Source organism: Acartia tonsa, chromosome 2, assembly GCF_053477335.1.
Source record: "Acartia tonsa isolate MP-2025a chromosome 2, ASM5347733v1, whole genome shotgun sequence".
NCBI classification, from domain to species: Eukaryota; Metazoa; Arthropoda; class Copepoda; order Calanoida; family Acartiidae; genus Acartia; species Acartia tonsa.
In genome coordinates this window covers 37,307,922-37,330,184 of record NC_137261.1, presented here as the reverse complement: position 1 = coordinate 37,330,184, position 22,263 = coordinate 37,307,922, and the positions used below count along the sequence as shown (strand labels likewise).

The following is a 22,263-nucleotide window of genomic DNA, read 5'->3' as shown; positions in this document are numbered from 1 at the left end:
CATATTTATTACATATTTTTCTGTCCTTATTCTTTTAGAATACATGCCCCTCCTCTCTGTGTTAAACAAAATTAATCTTTTTTTATCCCTTACACACGTTTTATAAATGTTTCATAAGAGAACACAAGATGTTAATTGATTTCTCTAATTAAATCTTTGTTCATTTTGGTAATGTCAGGATTGAGTGGTTTAGTTAGTATCCTAAAAAATAAAAAAAAACATAATAACTAAGATTTAAGAAAAGTTTTGAGGGGTACGTAAGTGATGATGATTTACTCAATGGTGGTTGGGGTTTTTCACATGAACCCTTTGACCAAATGGGAAGATTTCATACTTAAGCTTTTTGGGGAATGAACTAATTCTTTTTCATAATGAAACATTCCCCTGCTCATCCACCCAAAACACTCTAAAAATTTACCTAGCTTAATTTACTTAATTTACATTGAACAACCGAGCAGATTTTCAGACTAAACTTCTAGGGGGATTAACAAACATTTAATACAGAAGTAAGCTCCCCCACCCCCTCCTTTTCAAATTTGACCAACTACTTCATTTTTATTATTCGGATTAACATTTCTTTTAACAGAATATTTTTCTTTATTTTCATGTAAGAATCGGTCAATCTTTAATTTTATCTAATGTAATATTGAACAAAATTAATTTATTGTTATAAAAGGGGATTCGAACACATTATATACCTGTGTCCTGTACGATCAAAAAAGTTTTTAAAAACGAAAATAAACATTTAAAAAAAAAAAAATTATCCTAATTGTCTTTTTTTTATAAAACATTTTCTTTATCATATATACCTAAAAATACTTTAATCTAACCTGTGAGTAGACACGTTTTTGTTCTGTAATCATCTCCTCGTATCCAGCCTCTAGTTCTGGAGCTGGCAAGGATAGAACCTCTAGCAGCCCGGAGCTGGTTATGGACCGCAGGATGTGCATGTTGTTATTGAGCCTGCAATTAAAACGATGTACGATTGCGTTTGAAAATATTACCTAAACCTTTTTTTACTTTTTGCAAATACGAATTTACAAGTCAGAAGATGTTTTTTCTATGCCTGGGGGTGGCCCTTACCTGCGATTCCCTAACCATGTGGGGCTAACCAGTATCCAATATAACCTAACCAAAAGTAAACAGTTGAAAAAGTAACCCCCCTTCCTTTTATTTCGATTTATTAAAATATCGGTGCTTAAAATGTTACATTGTGTGAAAGCGCCCACTAACCTGAAGATAGCTCTAATATATTGATCAGCATAAGTTTCAGATTTGTTAACAATTGTAAGGTTGAGCTGTAGCAGAACTTTTCTAACATAGAGACCCAGGTAGGCTTGTGGTCGGTCTGAAGGCACTACTCGACATGGTAGCTTAATAATTGCCTAGAAAAGTAATCAAGAATAGAATATTATAGTATTTTATTTTAGAAACTAGTTGCTACGCACCTACTCTCTATGGAATAACCAGGGAGGTCAGATAAATAGCTTACAATCATCCCAAAACATTTATAAAGCATCCCTCAAAAGTACAACCTATATGGACCAGTAATTTCTTACAACTTTACATTCAGAGAAAAAACCTTACTACTTTATATCATCGGAGTATATAGTTTTTAACATGTTCTTCTTTTTCATACACAGTTTTAAAATCGGTTTTGATACATGTGAAATGATTTGGATCCATACTGAGAAAATATATATTATATTAACCTGGTTATAGGAAGCATCTTGGCCAAGTATGTCAGCAATGGTATCCATATAGTCAATCAGATTTTCAAGATATCTTAAAAAGCACAATTTTTTAGTCTCTTTGCATTAATATCAGATACATAAAACTGACAGTTTTATAATTTGAGATTGATTTACCTCATAACATTGGCAGTAAGCTGGAAAACCGTTCCATCCTTTGGCATTCTGTCTCTGGTTGTTCCGTCTGTACGGATACCGTCTATAAATCCCTCTAAAAAAAAACATATCAATTTTTTAAATATTAACTTTAAATTACCTGTATTAGAATTGACTGAAAAAATCGTTCCTAATATATAGTTTTTTTTCATTATGTTTAAATGATTTGAGTGCAGGGTAAAGAAAAACAGGATCTACTGCAGTTCACGGTAAAATATTGCTGGTAAGCAATATTTCCATAAATCTATGAATTTTAAAGGCTGCTAGCTGCCAAACGGATCAACGTACAGATCATGCCAGCACACTATTTTAGGCGGCATAAGAAGGCCTACAAATAATCTGGAATAGCCATAAATCAACAATGCATAATTATCTAGCAGTGCAGAGAAATGCGCGAAAAAGACCTTGGATCTTAGCTATTCCAGATTATTTGTAGGCCTTCATATGCCGCTTAAAATGGTGTGCGGGTATGGGTATGATCTGTACGTTCAGCCATTTGGCAGCTAGCAGCCTTTAAAATTTATAGATTTTTGGAAATATTGCTTACCAGCAATATTTTACCGTGAACTGCAGTAGACCCGAAAAACATAATCAAGCATATTTAAAAGCCTATTAGTATTTTCGTATTTATTTTTTATACTGTATTCACTACTTACCTAAAGCCATAGTCCCTGCTGTTTGTAAGCCATAGAATAAAGAATTATATCTGTTCTTTACTGCAGGATCACATCCCTAGAAAAATAAATTTATGGTTCATAATTTGTTTGGCTTATCCTTCAGTTTCCCTCAAGCCAAGTCAAATCAAGAAAAGAACCCCCACCTCCTTTTTTTCATATTAGAAGGGGGGGGGGGGGGGAGTTTCTGTGCTCGCTAGTTACTTTTAAGAAAAGCATAGAATAAACTTAACTACACTTATTCTAGAAAACTGATTTATAAATTTTACCTCCAGTGTTTTATCAAAATGAGGTTTGAGATTGTTCATATGTCTGAGAACATGGAATAACATCATAACTCCCTCAAAGTCATAGTTGGTTATGGACTTTCTCACCTTCCCTGTTATAGCCTCACCCTCCTAGAAAATATTTTAATATTAATCATGTTTTTTTTTAAATCTTCACAAAAAATTAGATATATTTACAAGAATTTTTGTAAAAATAATATCATTCAACATCAAATCATTTATAACTTTTTGTTTCTATAAACATTTCTGTTAGGTATTTATTTTCAGTTAAATAAAATTTTCTCTTAACCCTTTTTAAACACAAACGACAAAAAAATCATACCTTAATGGCTAAATCTAAAGAATCTCTTGAAATGAGCTCAAAGATTTTCTTCTTATATTGAAAAGGTATAATTCCAACCAATAGATTCTGCTCCCATCCTAGAATTATTATATAAGTAAATATGTTTTTAGATAAGTAATTTAGTTTTTTGTGTGATTTATTTTTATCACACAATCTCTATTCTTCAAATATATATGACTTACCAAGTAGCTTCTGAAGACCAGAAACTGTAATCAAGAATAGTTCCACCTCAAAATCCCCGGAAGGATCTTCAGGTATGCCCGTACTGCTGGGCGTTCGTTTTCCAGGTATAGTGTAACCTGTCCTGGCCTCTAGCCTCACTGACATGCTGGACATACGTTTGTTGATGGCTGAGGTAAGACGACGAGACTGTAAGAAAGTGATTTTAAGTTTTTATTCAGTTATATTTACTACAGAAGAAATGTACCAAGCTTAATGACTATTTTTTACCAAGGGTTATGGTAAATTGGTAATGGAGCAAGGGGACATTGGAATAAAATTACAATGGGACCTGAAGTTAAAATTTTTTTTATCAATCTGATTAATTGGCATCAAAACTATTTGTAGTCTAATCAAATTTCGATTTGTTGTTTAAAAAAAGCAGTGTCAAAACTTTTCAACCAATAATTTTAATCTTCAGAAGTAGGTTGATTTGTTTAACATCGTTTGAATGCATAGCACTTAACATCCCTCAATTAATAAAGTGTTTAAAAAAAAACAATAAATAGAATCTATCCCGTCAGTCTGCTAATATTCATATACCTACTGCACAATTGAACTTAAGAAAACCACTTTCCTGTGAGCTTAACCGTGAGGTTGGTGTGCTGCCGGCATCTGGCGTCAACGCAGTGGCTGCTGCAGGACTGGCGAACTTTCTTGTCTGGCTAGGAGACAGGTGGCGACCTTGGCTACCGGTACTGCTGCTTCTCTGAAAAATATACCATTATGTTTAATTTGTGGATAAAATTTTCTATGCAGTTATGCATAGTGCTTCCTCAACAATAGTGTATTTTTCTAAATATTATTGTACAAAAAAAAATTAACGACCTTAAGAGGATAACGCCTAAGATCTCTGAAATTACTAGTCTGAATGGGTTGTACTTTTCATGGGAAGCTTAAAAATGGCTTAAGCTGTTTTAAGGCTATTTTCCTGACCTCCCCTTGATTTACTCGCCTTCCCCAAGATGCTAGGGTTTAACTAAAGTATTTTCTGAAATATTTTAACATTAAAAGAATAAAATATAAATGCAATAATTTGATGAAAAGTACAATAAAATCTGAAAATAACCAACTATTATTGGTTATTCGATCAAGACAGATAATTTTATATGCATTTTTATTTATATAACAGTCTTATTCTCAGGAATTTTGGATAGGTAACACCGATAGTTAGTAATTTATACACAATTTTAGCAGATTTGTTTTTACTGCTAAAACTCTTGCAAGAGATATTTCTTCTGCAGAATAACTTGTTGCCTTCAATTCTCCATAAAACAACCAACATGGACATCTTTTGATGTGTATCTTATTATATTTGTAAATGCAGCTAATTTACAGTAACATATTAGGTATTTATTGACAATATTTGAAATATTTTTGCCCTATAAACTTTTCCATGTATCCATGATTACAGCACACGTGAATAAAAACTAAATCAATAATCTTTTATAATCTCACTGCAGTCACTCATCAAAGAACACACATTAAACTTTTCCAAAATTAATATTATATTTTAATCTTTTTTACTCATATAACCATAATTATCTTTCAAATTTGGTAATGTATGGAGTTAGGATGTCTGTATATCCAATAAGATTAACTCCCCCCGGGCCCCCCCCCCCCCCCCTTAACCACTAAAAAACAATAATCTACATAACTTAAACTAGTGGCTGTGTAACTTTTTGTTTTGTGTGTTATGCAGATTGAAGATATAATGTATATGCAGAAGGGGGTTATATCCCCTCCTCCTCATCCCCAAGAATGGTATGTTCCTAAAAATATTAGAAACCACTCCGGTCCCAATAACTTATTTTATTTATCGAAAAAAAATAAAAACGGAAAGAAGACATCGTCAATTCATCAATAATGAGCGACAAATTATGTTTATTTTAAAGTTATAGAACATTTTTCACCAGGAAAATATGTATAATACCTGATAATCTCTCAATTGTTCTAAGCTTTTCTTCATAATATTACTTCTAATGCTAGCATACACATTCATATACTCAGCCTAAATAAAACAAGAATCAAAATGTTTACAAATGAAAATAAATACGTTTTTTTTATATTTCTAATATACAATTAAGTTACCTAGGTACTTGAAATGTAAAATTTGAAATTAAATATATACCTATACGTATTCAGGCGTTATCCTCTTAGAAATATTTTTAATTCTTCCCCCGACAGGACTACCTATGACTCTGGAAGAGAACATTTTTTAGGTTAGGTTAGGTTATAGGCAAGGGGGCCGAGCGGCCGCGGCTAGGCAGGCAAGGGTGCCGAGCGCCGCGGCCTGAGTTCATAGTTCTAAAATTTTTCAAAATTGAAAAAAAAATATTTTTTAGAGGATAATACCCGTATGCAATTCTGGAACAATCCCAACAATTATTGGTTAAAAAGTGTACATATTTGTGTCTATTTAACCATTTAGAGTAATAAATCTATATAATACAGAAGAGCTGTTTTTAATAATATATTTAATATTAAGAATTCATATAAATATTTTTAAGTATAAATAAAAAATCATTTTAGTCTTGTTATATTGAGGATAAAGAGCATCAGAATAATCTTGAACGAAATAACAATAAGATAAATGTAGAGAAACTATGATAATAGTAATAATTAATAATAAGTAGAAAATATTAATAGTTATTTGGAAGAATATTTGTTTACAGAATCATTGTGTTGTAAATATGTATTTTATTTCACTAAACAATATTATTAACGAGTTATTAGGAAGAAATTATGAGGGGTTATTGGGAAGAAAATCTATTACTATATTATATTATTAACGGTTTCACCCCTTGCCTCTAGGGGCTTGTTTCCTAAAGGTTCAGGGAGGAAATTTTAAAAACTTTGTTTACATTTTTTTATAGATATTTTCTGTATTTTATAACTTTTTATAAACCTTTAGGGTAAGGCGGGGCTAAACCTTTATTTTTTTCGTTTTTTTTTTTAAAAGGGGGTAAATATTAATATTTTTAACTGAAACCAAGACCATTAGAAAGCTTACGGAAAAGACTATCAGGTCCTTAAAGGACGTTATCCTAGGACTTTTAGAAGTTTGTCATAATTGGACTCAAAGAAATTACCGACCTTTACCCCACGGTGGGGCTAATCCGGTAACGTCTTTTCAATCTAAAAAAATCGATGAAAAACGGCCAAATTAATGTCCCAACCAAACAAATTAACTAGAGTCCTAAAAGTTGTTCAGCAAACAAATAAGAAAACGTTTTTATAAAACTTTGGGGATAGTGTATTAAACAACCCATTGTCCCCTCTCTCTCTGATTTCTCATAATTATTTTAATATCTAAGCCTTGCTTGATTCAATACAATTCTTTTAGATAATTTCAGAAATTTCGCGGGAACAACAGTAGGGTAGTGCGGGGTTAATGCGGTCATCGGGTCAATTCCGGTCAAACGACCAACTTTTTTAAAACCGTTTTTTACCGGTGTTCTAAACGTTTGCGAGAGATCTTCAGAAAAGCAAAGTTGTAGTTTATTGCCTATACTTTCATTTTTTATTTCAGCAAATTTTTATCAGATCACTCCTTCTATGATTTTTTGCCCTCAAAAAGTTGCAAAAAATTTGCAAAAAAAAAATTTCAAAATAGGCCATGTTCAATCTAAAATTGTGAAAAAATGGTAAGTCCTATCGACCCCCGGGTTTTTGTAAAATGAAAGATATGGCATTCATTTATCGTTTGCAATTGGAGGCGTTGTTCTAACTTGATTTTTTCATAATTTTTTTTTCGTCTAAAAAAAATGGTCTATTCCGGTCACTTTTTTTACTTTTTTTTTATTACTGTATTTATAACTGTATAATACCCTAATGTTTAATTTAGGTGATCTGGAAGCATAAACAACCTAAATGCATGACCTAAGCTTTAATCATTGCCTTGCCTGTTGTGTGATGTACATTACTAGTCATTTTACTGCTTGTATTATGTCATGTTTTGTTGCCTAAGCTTTTCAATTTGTAAAGACATTAAAAAATTTTCAGACACATTTTTATAGTAATGGGAAGAGTATATCACCCAAAGGAACGCCTTAAATATTTGCCTGAAGATGTATCAGCAGCATTGGCTCATGTAAGAAGGAGTATGTCTATTAGAAAGACCGCTAGAAGATTTAAAATTCCATATGAAACCCTTGCATCTTTTTCGTATAAGAGGGTGTTCGCGATTTTTGCGCGGTTTGGATTTTTTATGTCAAATCGGCTATGATTAAGCTAGAAAGGTGTTTAAGGTGTCTATAGAAAGCTCTTTGCATGTCCTAACAAAAACTCCCCGGGATATGGGTTCTATCTCCAAGATTTAGAGTACATATTCAAGATTTTGCATTTTCAAAATTCCTGTTGCATAAAATGTGTTGAAATATTAGAGTTAGACCCCATATCATTTCGAGTTAATTGTCAGGCATGTAATTTTGCATCTTTAGACACCTTAACCACCCTTGTAGGTCAATCCTAGCCAATTTGAGACAAGAAAAAATGTATCAAAAACTGCTGTCAAAACTGGCAGGATTTTTAAAATTAAAAATTTTTTGGAAAAAAATCACTTTTTTCAAGAAATTCCAAGACCTGCGAACCAGAAATTGCCTCTAATTTATGTATAAAGCTTAAAAAAACCTTATCATATAATAAAAAGTATGATTTTTTTTTAAAAGTTTGCATGAAAAAAATTGATGTTTTTTTTGCGATTTTACCGACTTTTTTAAAATGGGGAAAATGTTGTCAAAAAATTGTCTGATCTGCATGCGACTAGTACCGTTAGAAAGCTAATGACCTCAGCTTTCTACTCATAGTTTAAAATGTTAAAAAAAAAATATTTTAAGGGGGTGTTCCACCCCCCCAAAGTCAACTGACCGAAATAGCCCCACTGGTGGGGTTATTCCGGTATAGGCCAACCGCCGCCCTTTAAACCGATTTTTGACCAACTTCTAGTTGCGAGATCTTAATGGGACCAAGACAGGTTTCTTCGTTATTGCCATATCGTTCATTTGCACTCTTAAAAACCGGAAAAAGTTTTTGGGAAGTATGTTTTTTTTAAGTTGAAGCAAAAAATTGACCGGATTTACCCCGCACTACCCTACTTTTACATAAGCCAAGAAACTCATGGATTTCATGAGAACATTATGTAAATTTGTGTAAGGGATATGCAACACTGAATTTTAGCATTAAAACCAAAATAAAGATATTCTTGTTTGAAATCTTAAACACAAACTTCTCTTCAATAACATTAAAGGTGCTTTACGGACGGACAAACAGACATATTTCTACTATACTTTACTCATAAATATCGCCTTCTCCTTGATATTGCCTAACTTTTCTAACAACACATTACTTTGTTAACTTTACATTATGCCTACATTTTCGTGTACACCTATATAACTATAAAGAATAATACTACATGAGAAAAAGGGTGTACTTTCCATATAAGTCGATCATAGTAAAACTATGTTCTATCTTAGAATATGAAGTTAAAATATAGATTGATTGTTGTTTTTGTTATACACATTAACACATATTATAGCAATTTCAGAGTGAAAGAGATCTTAATATTGAAATTATCATAAATCAATAAGAGTGAAGCAAAGTAAATAGGGTGAAGCCAATAGTATACCTAAAACTTTATTAGTAAGAAGGAAATTTTCAGAAGCATGCTTTGATGATGAGATAGTCGTGCAATTAATTTTAAATATTACGTGCTTACTTTTCAATAACCTGATAACTTAAGTTTACAACAAAACTAACTAAGATTTAATCAAAGTCCCCAAAGATTTATAAAAAAAACAGTATCAAGTTTTATTCTTCTTACCTTATCATTATTACAAAGCCACTCAGAGATGAGAATCAGGGAGTTAAGAACATCTTCTGGGAAGTGATTGATGGATGGATACTCCTCAGAACTAGCTCTGCTTATCTCATCTCCCTGTCAAACAAATATTCATTTTTATCTAATTATATGTTCAAAATGCAAGTATTTAATATAGTTTTACAGTTAATTAAGAATTGGTTATTAATACATGAAAGTACGCCATTTTCCATTAAAAAAAATACTGCGGTTAATATCATCGGTGGTTCCATCGCCTTTTATTCAGGCTTCTTTATTAGACTAATTTAAAGCAACTACCTTTTCAGTCAGTTCTAAAAAGTATACTTCTACCCCTCCCCCACTTTAAACTATTACATTCTTTATAATAAAACAAATCAGTAATTATTGATTGAAGTCTCATTTATACTATAATATTTAATACATTTTGTTGGATAAAAAATTGCACATTAACAATAACTATTGAAAAAGTACCTATGATTACCCGTACAGAGTCATTACCCCCACCAGACAGACTGTTGAGTATATCATTATTACCTGTACAGAGTCATTACCCCCACCAGACAGACTGTTGAGTATATCATTATTACCTGTACAGAGTCATTACCCCCACCAGACAGACTGTTGAGTATATCAATGGCAGGAACTGGTTTACTATATTTTTTCAACAGCTCGTGGAACTCGCGGCTCAAGGCATTTCCTCCTAAATAAACAAAATAAACAAAATGGGGATAGAAAAAGACAAGATCCAATTTTTTTGCAATTTTAGAATAAATAAATATACTGAAATGGCATATTGATTGACAAGGCTATACTCCTAGTAAAAGCAGCAATTTTTAATCTTTGGATGTTAAGAGTGTTTGTTCTACCCTTTTATTTCAGAGCTTTGCTTTTATGGGTCCTTGTTAGTATTTATTATGAATTATTGAAAAAAATTCAATAAAAAAACGTCTGAAAAACTAAGAGAAAGAAAAAGTGCGTCATAAGTGACATTTATAAATATTGAAATACAAGGAAAGTATTTTCACACAAAGTACCTTGTTGAGCACTGATAACCCCCCCCCCCCCCCAATTTTTGGAAATATACTGAAAAAAAAGATAGGTTAGTTTATTGAAAAAGGCCCCCTCCCGCATAGTAAAAAAACAACGTAGGTAAAAGGGCCGGCACCCAGCCGGGGTTATTACTAAGGGTGGGAAAATAATATTTTTTTTTAAGTGGAGGCGGGATTATTAGTGCTCAACTTGCACTTTGTGTGAAAGTATTTGTACTTCAGATTCAATATTTGTCTACATTTGACGACTTTTATAAATCATTTTAAACCTTATGATTGAGAAAGTTGAAGAAAATAAAGAACATGAAAATGAAGATTTCAGTAACATACGGGAATAAATTCAATGTCTTATCTTTAAGAATAAAATTAAAGGGGTAGTTTCACGAAATGCATTTAAACTTAATTTAGTGAACCGCATATTTTTTGCTAGTTAATGGGTTAAACTATATTTATATGGCATATATAAATTTGAAAGAATTTCAATTTTCTACCACGTAGTTTTGAAAATCGTCTTTTTGTGATATATGCAATTTAAAAAGACGATTTTCAAGTCTTGATATTTTAAAAACTACGTAATAGAAAATTGAAATTCTTTTAAATATATACCATATAAATGTAATTTAACCAATTAACCAGGAAAATACATGCGGTTCACTAAATTAAGTTCAAATGCATTTCGTGAAACTACCCCTTTAAATAAAAAAACATATAACCTTCATATACCTAATCATTACAGACAAGTATTTCATGAGATCTTAAGCTACATACAAAAATAGGATATTACCTGTTGTGTGTAGAGATCTAACATTTTCCAGTTCCAAACTTCCTGGGTTATTGGCAGAAAAATAATCTAAAACAATAAAAATAAATTTAATATGCATCGATAAATTACTGATTTTTGGCAATGATGGCGTAGACACTTGTTAAGTGAATGATGTTGATTTATCAAGCTAGCATACCTACATACATATAACAAAATACTTATTAATACTTAAATATAAGTGGAGGGTGAGATTGTTGAACACTTTTATTCCCAACTAAAACAAATAGGAGCCCAACTAGAAAAGAGAGTACAAATTTTTCATGATTTCTCACTACTTTAAGTTAATTGTTTTTAAATAATTTAGAATTATGATATGAAATATATATACTTGATTATTGACTTTCTATACCTAATAACTAGATTTATACTTTCAATAATTGTGCTTAAAAGTGTTTAATTAGTTCAGCTATTTTTACAATAGATTTTTTGATAAGCCAAAAAGCTAATAGAAGCTTAATCTATTTACACATCAATTTAAAGCTCACTATCATCGCTTGCAATATTTTTGTTTGATGTTTAAGCCAGATCCAGATTAGTAAAACTAATTGTGTAACATTGTTAATATAATAAATGTTTAATTCTAATTGAACACCGTATGTTTGAGTGGGTCGTTAAGTACTTCTGTAGTAAATAATAATAATATTGTATTTATATAGGATAATTATTTCGTTGTAAACAAAAAGATAATGATAAAAAAATAATTCAAACAATTAAAGGTTAGGCGCAATTAGAGATTGAACTAAAACAAGATTTATTTTTATGAAAACCTATGACTTATTGAAATAAAAAAAAGATTACTTTCCTTTCTTGTAAAGTCATACATATTACATATACGTCAATTATCATAGGTTCAAGATAAAACCCCATTCCCAGAAAAAACACAGACAGACACATAAAATTATTGTACACCAAAGTTTTGGTGGTTCAAATGAAGAGATATAAATATTTTTTTTAAAATTGTTAGATACTTACATTTTTAGACTTGATTATAGAAAATGCTTCGCGTATAACATTGTACTTTGTTGTCATAGGAATCAGTATTAAAAAAATCAGATCAATCGGATTATTACATCAAATAAAAATTTGTTGTTTCAAAAATTACAAAAATCAACATGTTTAAAATGGACGTACGGACATTCTGGTAACGATTATAGAGTTTCTACGCTTTCTAAATCGTACTTAACTACTGCAGGAATCACCATGCAAAGTTTGAAATCGATAGGACAATTCTAACATGCCTAAATTAACGACAAAAGCTATCCGTTCCCGACGAACGAAAACACAATAATTATAAAAAAGCTTCGCCTTTAAAAAGTAATTTTCAATATAATTGTCCCCTTCCTTGCCTAAATCTGCTTAGTTAAATACTAGGAATAATAATATATATGAAAAGGGATATTTTTTAAGAAGAAAATGTGAAAGAACAGGGATAGAGGATAAATTAGAATGTTTTGAGCATTCTTTGCTTATTCTATGGATAAAAAATTTGGGCACTTTCATTAAATCTTGATTTGTTAGTTTGAAATTATCTAAACTTTCCAACACGTTAGAACACCAGTTTATCGTCTACTGTCATATCCCTTAAGATCCCCAAAAATCACTGTTTGTATGATTTTGATTTAATTTCAACTTCCTTTCCTAAAGAGCACATCGTATTCTAATGTTTGCCCAACAAATATATATAATTTTAATCTATACCTTTCATATCTTCAGAATACTTATCCTATGGAAACAATAAATAAAAGTACATACCTAGGGCATCCTTTAGTTTATCCATTGCAGTTAGGAATTGTTTTAGTGTTGTTCCGTTTGGTCCCTCTCTGCAAATTAAGAGAGTCAAAATTTCTATTTAATTGAATTGCGATTCGTAGAGTTTAGTAGAAAGGTAATTTAAAAAGGAAAAGATTCAACGTTTGATTAGTATTTACTTTCCATCTTTGGGAGAAAAAATACAAGATACCAAGTAGCAAATAAAATAAAAGTGAAAAGTTTTAACATATAAATGTACAATTTTTAACTTTAACTGCATAAAAATTACCCAGTCTTTTTAACGAGTTTAGGGAAAGTTTTTGAAGAAAATGGTGGTTATATGTGTATTATCTACATTGAAGTTTTTCTTAATGAACATATTTTTTGTCTTTAATTGAAGCAAAATTGAAACTTGTGCCTGATAATTGGTTCCACATTCTTGCTGACATTATAATAACTGATGACATGGTCCAACTCCTCCAGAGTTTTGTCTATATTCTCCTGTCTCCGCTGCAGGTTTCCGGTCTCCTAAATTATCATAAATTTGAAATAAATGTTTAATCATACACTTTAAGGTAACTGGCATGTTGTTTTTAATCCAATAAATAAAGGCAGCGTTGCGGAGCCGGGAGCCGTAGCCGTAATTTTCGTTAAAAAACGGCTCCGGCGCCGGACTAGATAAATAAAGAGATTTTTTATAAATTATAATTTGGTAACTCTGTTTTGTCACGTGCAAATGCCCTTTTTAAGAAAGTTTTTCAAGTCCATTTTTATCAAAAATTGAACTTTTAAAACATTCAAGTCAAAAATAAAAAAATATTTTTTATGGGAAAAAAAATATGTCGGGTTTTTCTTGATTTTAGGTCAGAGCCGGAGCTGCACCAAAATCAAACGGCTCCGCCACGCTTAATAAAAGAGTTAATAAACAGATCTTGTCCCTTTCCTTCCTGAGTTTACCTGATAAACGGGCAGGATAGTTTCTTCTAATTTTCCTAATCTTTTCTCAAATGAACACAGGATCCCAATCATTCCACTGAAAAACAAAAAATTTCAGCTTTCAGCAATCCTTGTCGACAATAAACAACTTGAATATCATCATTTGTCGACTTGGCTAATGAAAAGTTTCCCAAGTATTCAAATTCACAGAAAAACAAACATAAAGTTTCAAAGCGATGTAAGTATTTATACTTTATTAAAAAGCATAGCTTTTTTCATAAATGGTATTTGTACGATAAAACGTAATGTTGCATCATATAAGATTAAATGGAATCACCGATTTAAATATTAAATTAAATATTTTATTTTTTAGGTATAAAAGATTTCAGAGTTTTGTGGATTAAAACTTTTCATCTGTAACAACAATTAAAAACGGGTTTAATTATTTTTAAAATTGACATAGTTATATTAATTGTAAGCACAGCAAATGTGTCTTTTAAGTAATATCTATTTAATTAATTTTTTAACAGTTTTGTTTGTATGGATGTTAACATCCTTTTCCAAGGGGGGGGGGGGGGGGGGAAGTTTGTACACTTATAGGAAATGAAATTCAGTACCAAAGTTTGGGAGGGTCGTATGGGCTTGTTTTTAAAGTTATCAACCTAATTCTTTTTGTAGGCTCTCTTATATGACTTGATATACACGGAAAACTTTGAAAATTGAATTTCGGTACTTTCCTTCTAGGGGCTTGTGAAGCAAAAGACCCCACAAAACACTAAAAATATGAGTTCTGACCTTATTTTTAAAGATATCGACCTGATTTTTTCTTTATAATACTTTTTTAACATACCCGAATCAACGAACCATTACAGATTTTATTTTGGGACTTTCCTTCTAGGGGCTTGTGGAGCAAGAGACCCCCAAAACACAAAAATATGAGTACTGGGCTTATTTTTGAAGATATCGACCTGATTTTTTTTTATAATACTTTTTTAACTTAACCGAAGTAATGAACCATTACAGATTTCATTTTGGGACTTTCCTCTTAGGGGCTTTTGGAGCAAGAGACCCCCAAAAACACAAAAATATGAGTACTGGGCTTATTTTTGAAGATTCAACCTGCTTTTTTTTATATAAAAATAATATTTAAACATAACCGAATCTACGATCCATTACAGATTTCATTTTGGGACTTTCCTTCTAGGGGCATGTGGAGCAAGAGACCCCCAAAAATCATAAAAATATGAGTTGTGGGCTTCTCTTTTAAGATATCAACCTTATTTTTTTATATAAGAAAAAAATACTATTTTAACATAACCGAATCTACGAACCATTACAGATTTCATTTTGGGACTTTCCTTCTACGGGCTTGTGGAGCAAAAGACCCCAAAAACACTAAAAATATGAGTTCGGAGCTTATTTTTAAAGATATCAACCTGATTTTTTATATAAAAATACTATTTTAACATAACCTAATCTACGAACCATTACAGATTTAATTTTGGGACTTTCCTTCTAGGGGCTTGTGGAGCAAAAGACCCCAAAAACACTAAAAATATGAGTTCTGACCTAATTTTTAAATATATCAACCTGATTTTTTTAAGAACACTTTTTTTAACATAACCGAACTAAGAAACCATTACAGATTTCATTTTGGGACTTTCCTTCTAGAAGCTAGTGGGGCAAAAGACCCCCAAAAAATATTTTTAGAGATATTGAGCTGATTTTTATCATGAAAACTTTTTTCACATGTTTGAACTAGGTAGCCACTAATAATTTCATTTTGGCACTTTCCTTTTAGGGGAAAGAAGGGTAAAACACCTCCAAAACAAAATAAATTGAGTTCTCAGGTTATCCTAAAAAATAAGCTCAGAACTCATATTTTTAGTGTTTTGGGGGTCTTTTGCTCCACAAGCCCCTAGAAGGAAAGTCCCAAAATGAAATCCTTAATGGTTTCTTAGTTCGGTTATGTTAAAAAAGTATTATTTTAAAAAGATCAGGTTGATATCTTTAAAATTAAGCTCAGAACTCATATTTTTAGTGGTTTTGGAATCTTTGCTCCACTAGCCCCTAGAAGGAAAGTCCCAAAATGAAATCTGTAATGTTTTCTTAATTTGGTTATGTTAAAACAGTATTACTTTTTAAAAATCAGGTTGATATCTTAAAAAATAAGCTCAGAACTCATATTTTTAGTGTTTTTGGGGTCTTTTGCTCCACAAACCCGTAGAAGGAAAGTCCCAAAATGAAATCTGTAATGGTTCGTAGATTCGGTTATGTTAAAATAGTATTTTTATATAAAAAATCAGGTTGATATCTTAAAAAAGAAGCCCACAACTCATATTTTTATGATTTTTGGGGGTCTCTTGCTCCACAAGCCCCTAGAAGGAAAGTCCCAAAATGAAATCTGTAATGGTTCGTAGATTCGGTTATGTTTAAATATTATTTTTTTTTTTTTTAAAAAAACAGGTTGATATCTTCAAAAATAAGCCCAGTACTCATATTTTTGTGTTTTTGGGGTCTCTTGCTCCACAAGGCCCCTAGAAGGAAAGTCCCAAAATGAAATCTGTAATGGTTCGTTAATTCGATTATGTTAAAAAAGTATTATAAAAAAATCAGGTCGATACCTTAAAAAATAAGCCCAGTACTTATATTTTTGTGTTTTGGGGGTCTTTTGCTCCACAAGCCCCTAGAAGGAAAGTCCCAAAATGAAATCTGTAATGATTCGTTGATTCGGGTATGTTAAAAAAGTATTATAAAGAAAAAATCAGGTTGATATCTTTAAAAATAAGGTCAGAACTCATATTTTTAGTGTTTTGGGGGTCTTTTGCTCCACAAGCCCCTAGAAGGAAAGTACCGAAATTCAATTTTCAAAGTTTTCCGTGTATATCAAGTCATATAAGAGAGCCTACAAAAAGAATTAGGTTGATAACTTTAAAAACAAGCCCATACGACCCTCCCAAACTTTGGTACTGAATTTCATTTCCTATAAGTGTACAAACTTCCCCCCCCCCCCCTTAATTCACTTTCATCCATAAAGTTTTGTGAGCATCAAAAGAAAAGAAAAGTCAAATAAAATTAAATAACAACTCAGTACCTACCCATATAACTATCTAGTTTTAATTTAAATCTTTCAATTCAAAGGGGGGGGGGGGGGAAAGTTTTTACAGTTATAGGAAATGAAAATTAGTATCAAATTTTGCCCTGGCCGTTTGGGCTTGTTTTTATAGTTATCAACCTAATTCTTTTTGTAAACTCTCTTATATGATTGGATCTACCTGTAAAACTTTGAAAATTTAATTTTGGGACTTTCCCTCTAGGGGCTAGTGGGGCAAAAGACCCCCCAAAACACTAAAATTTTAAGTTATAAGCTTATTTTTAAAGATATCGAGCTGATTTTTTAAATGGAACCTTTTATTACATAGATGAGTTGATTAGCCACCCCATATTTCATTTTTGCACTTTACTTCTAGGGGCTTTTGGAGTAAAACAACCCCCCCAAATACAAAATTTATAAGTTTTGAGCTTACATGCCCCTTGAGGTAAGGTGCAAAAATGAAATATGGGATGGCTAATCAACTCATTTATGCAATAAAAGGTTCCATTTAAAAATCAGCTTGATATCTTTAAAAATAAGCGCATTACTTAAAATTTTAGTGTTTGGGGGAGTCTTTTGCACCACTAGCCCCTAGAGGGAAAGTCCCAAAATTCAATTTTCAAAGTTTTACAGGTAGATTCAATCATATAAGAGAGTTTACAAAAAGAATTAGGTTGATAACTATAAAAACAAGCCCAAACGGCCAAGCCAAAATTTGATACTGAATTTTCATTTCCTATAACTGTACAAACTCCCCCCCCCCCCCCTTGGAATGTTAACTTGTTTAATAGACAAACAATGAATTATCATCAAAGAAAAAATTCAATACTTAGGTACTTAATTTTAATTTATCAAAATTGAAAACAAGTTTTTTTGGATAACGTGTACTTAATATCTTTTTGTAACTACAAATATGCAATTTTTAAAAAAATCCTGAACATAAACTAACTAGGTAGGTAGGTAACTATTAAACGTAAACAAAAATTACAAAAAAATAAAAATATTTGAGATTATAAAATCTAATCCTCTTTTAATTTGTAAAATATTAATGTTTTAGAATAATTGGGTATTTTGAGATTCCCGCATTCCCTGAAAAAATGTTTCTCCCATGTGGCCAATATAACGAGACCCCCCCCCCCTTCCCCACCCTTAAGAATCCCCTCCACTGACAATGGAGGAACATAATAACTAAGGTCTATATATTGTTTCCGTGAAAAATCCACCAAAATCACATTAAAAATCTACAAAAATTAAATAAAATCTTATGTTCATAACCCAGATTTTTAATGTGATTTTGGTGGATTTTTCACGGCAACAATTTTGCCCCACTAAGCGATTTTGAGGCAAATTATTTTAAAGAATCCACCTCTGGATCTATTCCTCCTACATTGCCAACTTTAACTATTTTTGGCTTTTGAGATCTTAAAACGGACAGGGACAAATAAAAAACCTTGCTAATACCTATTATTTAATATGATTCTACATTATTCTTAAATTGAAAATGTATTAAAAATCCTCTTAAAAGATAATTTTCCTCAAAATTTTAATCCTCAAGATGTCAAAAACTTTGGCAATTATGAAATATTTCAAGTCATCTCTATGTGAAAAAGTTTATTAAAAATAGTTTGGAAGATTAATGATTCATTACCAAAATATTCTGACACATTTTTAAATGAAATTAGACGTAGGTAATAAATTTTAACGGAAATATTTTTTTATTTTAAAATTTGAAAATCAAAGGTTAAAATGATAAAACTCGGGAATAAAAGACATTTTTCTGTAAACAAGGAAAATATGAAAAATGCGGCAAGTTTATAAAAGTATTAAAATGGAAATAAAACTAAGAGGATTAAAAACGTTCCCCCTTATTCAAAACAATTGCACATCCTATTTGGGACAAGATTACATAATCTAAGGGTTACATGAAACGTAAAATTAATCTATTACGATAAAAAATTGTTCTTGAATTCATTTTTTCCCGTTCTATTACCATTTTCTTATAGTCTATAACTAAAATAAACGTACCTAGCCAATTGTTCAGATTCAGCGCATTGTTCCTTAAGCCAGTCCAAATTATCCTAAAATCAATGAAAGATTGTATAATTGAAATTTTATTTATTAATCAGAATCTGTTCTTAACTATCTGTTAAAGATGTCTTTAAACACCCTTACTACGTCTACTGAAAGGTAATTTTAAAACTTTAAACTTCAGAGTTCTCAAATATTTACTTAGGGATCTTAAGAGATTAGCTAGACAAACGGATGAAAAGTTGTGTACATCCCTGAAAGATAATAAACAAAAAAGTACCTACTCATGTAAATTAAACTTATTGGTTGAAAAAAGGGGGGGGGGGCGTAATGACATTTATTCGTAATCCGTGAGCAAAATGGTCTTAAAATTTAGCTAGACCCTTCAAACTTGGTATATAAGCCTAGTCCTATAGGTAGGGTAACGTGGGGTAAATGCGGTAGGGGGGTCTAATTCCGGTCACTCGACCAACTTTTTTAAAACCGTTTTTTAACGGTGTTCTAAACGTTTGCGAGAGATCTTCAGAAAAGCAAAGTTGTAGTTTATTGCCTATACTTTCATTTCTTACTTCAGCAAATTTTTGTCAGATCACTCCTTCTATGATTTTTTTGCCCTCAAAAAGTTGCAAAAAATTTGCAAAAAAATTTTTTCAAAATAGGCCATGTTCAACCTAAAATTGTGAAAAAATGGTAAGTCCTATTGACCCGCGGGTTTTTGTAAAATGAAAGATATGGCATTCATTTATCGTTTGCAATTGGAGGCGTTGTTCTAACTTGATTTTTTCATAATTTTTTTTTCGTCTCAAAAATATGGTCAATTCCGGTCACTTTTTTTACTTTTTTTTTATTACTATATTTATAAATATATTATACCCTAATGTTTTTTTCAGGTGATCTGGAAGCATGAACAACCCCAATGCATGACAAAGGCTTTAACCTTCCCTTGCCTGTTGTTAGATGTACATTATTAGTCATTTTACTGCTTGTATTATACATGTTTTGTTGCCTAAGCTTTTCAAATTGTAAAGACATTTAAAATTTTTCAGACACATTTTTATAGTAATGGGAAGAGTATATCACCCAAAGGAACGCCTTAAATATTTGCCTGAAGATGTATCAGCTGCATTGGCTCATGTAAGAAGGGGTATGTCTAATAGAAAGACCGCTAGAAGATTTTAAATTCCATATGAAACTCTTGCATCTTTTTCGTATAAGAGGGTGTTCGCGATTTTTGCGCGGTTTGGATTTTTTATGTCAAATCGGCTAGGATTAAGCTAGAAAGGTGTTTAAGGTGTCTATAGAAAGCTCTTTGCATGTCCTAACAAAAACTCCCCAGGATATGGGTTCTATCTCCAAGATTTAGAGTACATATTCAAAATTTTGCATTTTCAAAATTCCTGTTGCATAAAATGTGTTGAAATATTAGAGTTAGACCCCATATCATTTCGAGTTAATTGTCAGGCATGTAATTTTGCATCTTTAGACACCTTAACCACCCTTGTAGGTCAATCCTAGCCAATTTGAGACAAGAAAAATTGTATCAAAAACTGCTGTCAAAACTGGCAGGATTTTTAAAATTAAAAATTTTTTGGGAAAAAATCACTTTTTTCAAGAAATTCCAAGACCTGCGAATCAGAAATTGCCTCTAATTTATGTATAAAGCTTAAAAAAACCTAATCATATAATAAAAAGTATGATTTTTTTTAAAAAGTTTGCATGAAAAAAATTGATGTTTTTTTTGCGATTTTACCGACTTTTTTAAAATGGGGAAAATGTTGTCAAAAAATTGTCTGATCTGCATGCGACTAGTACTGTTAGAAAGCTAATGACCTCAGCTTTCTACTCATAGTTTAATATTTAAAAAAAAAATATTTTAAGGGGGTGTTCCACCCCCCCAAAGTCAACTGACCGGAATAGCCCCACCGGTGGGGTAATTCCGGTATAGGCCAACCGCCGCCCTTTAAACCGATTTTTGACAGACTTCTAGTTGCGAGATCTTAATGGGACCAAGACAGGCTTCTTCGTTATTGCCATATCGTTCATTTGCACTCTTAAAAACCGGAAAAAGTTTTTGGGAAGTATGTTTTTTTTTAAGTTGAAGAAAAAAATTGACCGGAATTACCCCGCGTTACCCTATTACATCTAAATGGCAAAAAAATCCAAAATTTTTTATTTTAAGGTTAGGTTAGGTAAGAAAAACCCTGCGGAAATGGGGTTTTTAGGCTTTTTTTTGTCTATTTTGATGTGGACACTTAACTTAAATTGTTTTTTCTTAGGGTATTAACTTAAATACACTGTATCTATTCATATGGACTTTATTTAAGATGATTCAGCAAGTCGGGGACCGACCCCAGGGGGCTAGGTGGGTGGCCCGCAGGGGTTAAGTGCCTTTTTCCCAATACATGTGTTGTAATACATCTAATTATAGGTTTTTTAGGTCAAGGAACTCAAATTTAGAGCTAAAATAAGCATTAGACTAATCTGAAGCTAGCCCCAGCGGGCTAGGTTGGTGGCCCGCAGGGGTTAAGTGCATTTTTTCCAATATATATCATGTTATAGATCAAAATATAGGTTTTTTAGGTTAATAAACTCAAATTCTAAGCGAAAATTAGCATTAGACTAACCTGAAGCTAACCCCCCCGGGCTAGGTTGGTTTTTTGCAGGGCTTAAGAGCATTTACCTAACCTAAACTAGAAACTTACTTATATTTTAACATGTTTTTTTATAAACTTTGTCTATTAATGAGGACTTTATTTAAGATAATCCAGCAAGTCGGAACCCACCCCAGAGGGCTAGGTTGGTGGCCCGCGGGGGTTAAGTGCATTTTTTCCAATATATATCTTGTTATATATCAAAATATAGGTTTTTTAGGTCAAGAAACTTAAATTCTGAGCGAAAATTACCATTAGACTAACCTGAAGCTAACCCCCCCGGGCTAGGTTGGTTTTCTGCAGGGCTTAAGAGCATTTACCTAACCTAACCTAGAAACTTACTTATATTTTTACAGGTTTTTTTCTTGAATAAACTGTGTCTATTAATGAGGACTTTATTTAAAATGATCCAGCAAGTCGAGGACCGACTAATCTGAAGTTAGCCCCAGCGGGCTAGGTCGGTGGCCTGCAGGGGTTAAGTGCATTATTTTCCAAAATACATCTTGTGATATATCAAAATATAGGTTTTTAAGGTCAAGAACTCAAATTCAGAGCTAAAATAAGCATTAGAATAATCTGAAGCTAACCCCAGCAGGCTAGGTGGGTGGCCTGCAGGGGTTAAGTGCATTTTCCCAATATATATGTTGAGATACAACCAATTATA

At 31.8% G+C, this 22,263-nt stretch overlaps 1 protein-coding gene across 2 annotated transcripts in view; it reads right to left on the bottom strand.

The window, feature by feature from the left end:
• Exo70 (exocyst complex component 7) overlaps positions 1 to 22,263 on the bottom strand; it is a 43,684-nt gene that overhangs the window by 17,891 nt on the left and 3,530 nt on the right. For both annotated transcript variants that reach the window (XM_080150702.1, XM_080150703.1), the window contains exons 2-18: positions 18,946 to 18,998; positions 13,848 to 13,923; positions 13,309 to 13,418; positions 12,894 to 12,961; positions 11,103 to 11,168; positions 9,857 to 9,969; positions 9,252 to 9,365; positions 5,364 to 5,441; positions 4,012 to 4,139; positions 3,394 to 3,584; positions 3,191 to 3,288; positions 2,851 to 2,979; positions 2,564 to 2,639; positions 1,869 to 1,962; positions 1,713 to 1,785; positions 1,234 to 1,385; positions 831 to 963 (exon numbers count right to left, since the gene is read on the bottom strand). In XM_080150702.1, coding sequence (XP_080006828.1) covers positions 831 to 963; positions 1,234 to 1,385; positions 1,713 to 1,785; positions 1,869 to 1,962; positions 2,564 to 2,639; positions 2,851 to 2,979; positions 3,191 to 3,288; positions 3,394 to 3,584; positions 4,012 to 4,139; positions 5,364 to 5,441; positions 9,252 to 9,365; positions 9,857 to 9,969; positions 11,103 to 11,168; positions 12,894 to 12,961; positions 13,309 to 13,418; positions 13,848 to 13,923; positions 18,946 to 18,998 — 1,752 coding nt within the window. The remainder of the gene's footprint in view (positions 1 to 830; positions 964 to 1,233; positions 1,386 to 1,712; positions 1,786 to 1,868; positions 1,963 to 2,563; positions 2,640 to 2,850; positions 2,980 to 3,190; positions 3,289 to 3,393; positions 3,585 to 4,011; positions 4,140 to 5,363; positions 5,442 to 9,251; positions 9,366 to 9,856; positions 9,970 to 11,102; positions 11,169 to 12,893; positions 12,962 to 13,308; positions 13,419 to 13,847; positions 13,924 to 18,945; positions 18,999 to 22,263) is intronic.